This window comes from Myotis brandtii, unplaced genomic scaffold, assembly GCF_000412655.1.
Source record: "Myotis brandtii unplaced genomic scaffold, ASM41265v1 scaffold127, whole genome shotgun sequence".
NCBI lineage: Eukaryota > Metazoa > Chordata > Mammalia > Chiroptera > Vespertilionidae > Myotis > Myotis brandtii.
Window position 1 is genome coordinate 2,827,933 of NW_005354464.1, and position 2,199 is coordinate 2,830,131.

General features: G+C 58.6%; 1 protein-coding gene across 1 annotated transcript in view; it reads right to left on the minus strand.

The window, feature by feature from the left end:
* MCF2L2 (MCF.2 cell line derived transforming sequence-like 2) overlaps positions 1 to 2,199 on the minus strand; it is a 146,509-nt gene that overhangs the window by 10,871 nt on the left and 133,439 nt on the right. Inside the window, exon 22 of the mRNA XM_005859496.2 lies at positions 318 to 406. Within this exon, the coding sequence (XP_005859558.2) occupies positions 318 to 406 (89 nt within the window). The remainder of the gene's footprint in view (positions 1 to 317; positions 407 to 2,199) is intronic.

The window sequence follows — 2,199 nt, forward strand, 5'->3', positions numbered from 1 at the left end:
TCCTCCACCCCGGCTCCTCCACCCCTGCTCGCCCACCCCGGCTCGCCCACGGGGCCACTCAGGGTCCCACCAGGCGCCCCCTCACTACCACCAGAAACCAGCGCGTTGCTAAGGAGCCGGCGCTGGGGGGCGCGCTGGGCTGGGAGGTCTGAGCCCCTCTGCAGGGGCAGTGGCCTCAGCTTCCCGGACTAGGCCAGGTGCTCAAAGGGTAGAATCAAGAAAAGGAGGGCGAGGGGGTGGGAGAGGAAGAGGAGGCCGGGGAAGCTGCTGAACAGGAATGAGGGAGAATGCGAAAGAGGCAGCAGGAAATAAATTACACCCAGAGCGCTGCTCTCCTTCTCCATATCTTCTGCCCCTTCACCGTCTTCAAAGGTTTCCACGGAGATGCACGCCCCGCTGGAGCAGCCTGGGGGGAAGAAGGGAAGCACTTGGGCGGGCTGTAGGGGAGAGGGTGGGAGAGGGTGGGAGAAGGTGGGAGGGCCCTGCTGCCAGGGAGGGGCAGCGCCTGTCCCAAGAGCCCATTCTCCCACCTCTAACTCCCACCCTCCCGGGGCGCACTGCTTCACCTGGGGTGGGGGTGAGTGGGGGTCTGTGATCTCCAGGTTCCCCTTTCCAGCTCTGAATTCTGTGACTGTGACTGAGAAGTCGTGTCCACGCGCTGCTCATAGCCCCACCTCCTGTTCTCCCAGAAAAAAAAAAAAAACGCGCTCACTCTTTCTGTGCTTGATTACATTTCCACCTGCTCCCTTTCTTGCTCTTATTTCTCTCCCCGGGTGACTGCCCGTTTCCTTAGCAGCCTCTGCCAGATTCACTGCACTGCCCATGAGAAGCAGGAGTACATCCTGCCGCTCTCTCCAATGAATGGGTTAATTAACCAACAGTCACCTATGTGCCCAGGGCTATGAGATTCTGTGGGGAACAGCAACTCCCACAAGTACTGAGGCTGCTGGCTCCTGGGGCTATGTCAGGACAACTGCACCAGGGCCTTAGCCCATTTTACAGATGAAGAAACTGAGATAAAAGAGGAATAATCACTTGGAGAAATTCCCTTGGCCCCTGAGCACTGCAGCTGGACTCTACAGCATTCCTGCTCTGCTCCACATGCTCTCAGGCAGACTAAGGAGGAGCAGAAAGATCCCATGTGGCAGCCCCAGGCCAGTGTCAGCCCAGTAAGCAGAGATCTGGAATCTGACAGCTGGAGAATTTCTGTTCGGTGAGAACTCAGAGGGAGGGGGCCACACACGGGGAGGGAGGTTGTTCCCGGCAGAGTAATGGCCTTGAAGGGGAGCAGAAGGAGCTTGCAGCTTGGGGTGCACTGGAGGCTCATTATCTGGGGGAGCAGCCTGTGGTCATGTGGGAGGTCCTGTGTTCTGGGGCCCAGGGTCCCCCCAGAGCAGGCCAGTGGGGGCTGTGTGAGCAGCATGGGAGCTGCCATCAGCCCCCTTCTGGAGGCCTCCAGAAACCCTGGTTTAATTCCTGGTCCCAGCACTCGGTTAGGGGTGAGGCAGTTGAGGGTAATATGAGAAACTGGTTCTAGGAGATGCCTCCCACCGTCATCCATATGTGACTCAGGGGCATCTGCTGGGACCCCTAGAGGTGCCTCTTCAGGGCAATCGTCCCACCTGGGGTTCCTATGCCAGGAGCAGACCGTGAGAGAAGGAATGTTGGTCCTGCAGGAAGGCTGTAGCGGGGATGGGAGCAGCCAGGCCCTCGACCACCCCTTGGGTGACCCGAGGGCTGGGTCTCCAGGGTCCATGGTCTCAGTGCCCAGACAATGCTGGTTCCAGACACCAGAAAGCCACCCGCTGGGAGGATGGGGGTGGGGGTTCTGGCCTCTGCCGGGAGCCGGTCCAACCTTGCTGCTTGGCACAGTCGCTGCAGGGAAGAAACATCTGCACAGCATGTTTCAAGGGACCTGGCGTATATGGCATACTGTTCTTAATATGTTTGCTCCCCTTCTTGGCGCTATGTGTTTTAACCAAGGTCACCTCTCCGAGAAAGGTTGTTTCCCCAGGTAGGGATTTTTCCCTGAAGTTAGGGAGGGAATAAAACCCCTTAACTCGCCGAAACCGGTTTTGCTCAGTGGATAGAGCGTCGGCCTGCGGACTGAAAGGTCCCAGGTTCGATTCCGGTCAAGGGCATGTACCTGGGTTTCGGGCACATCCCCGGTGGGGGATGTGCAGGAGGCGGCTGATCCAT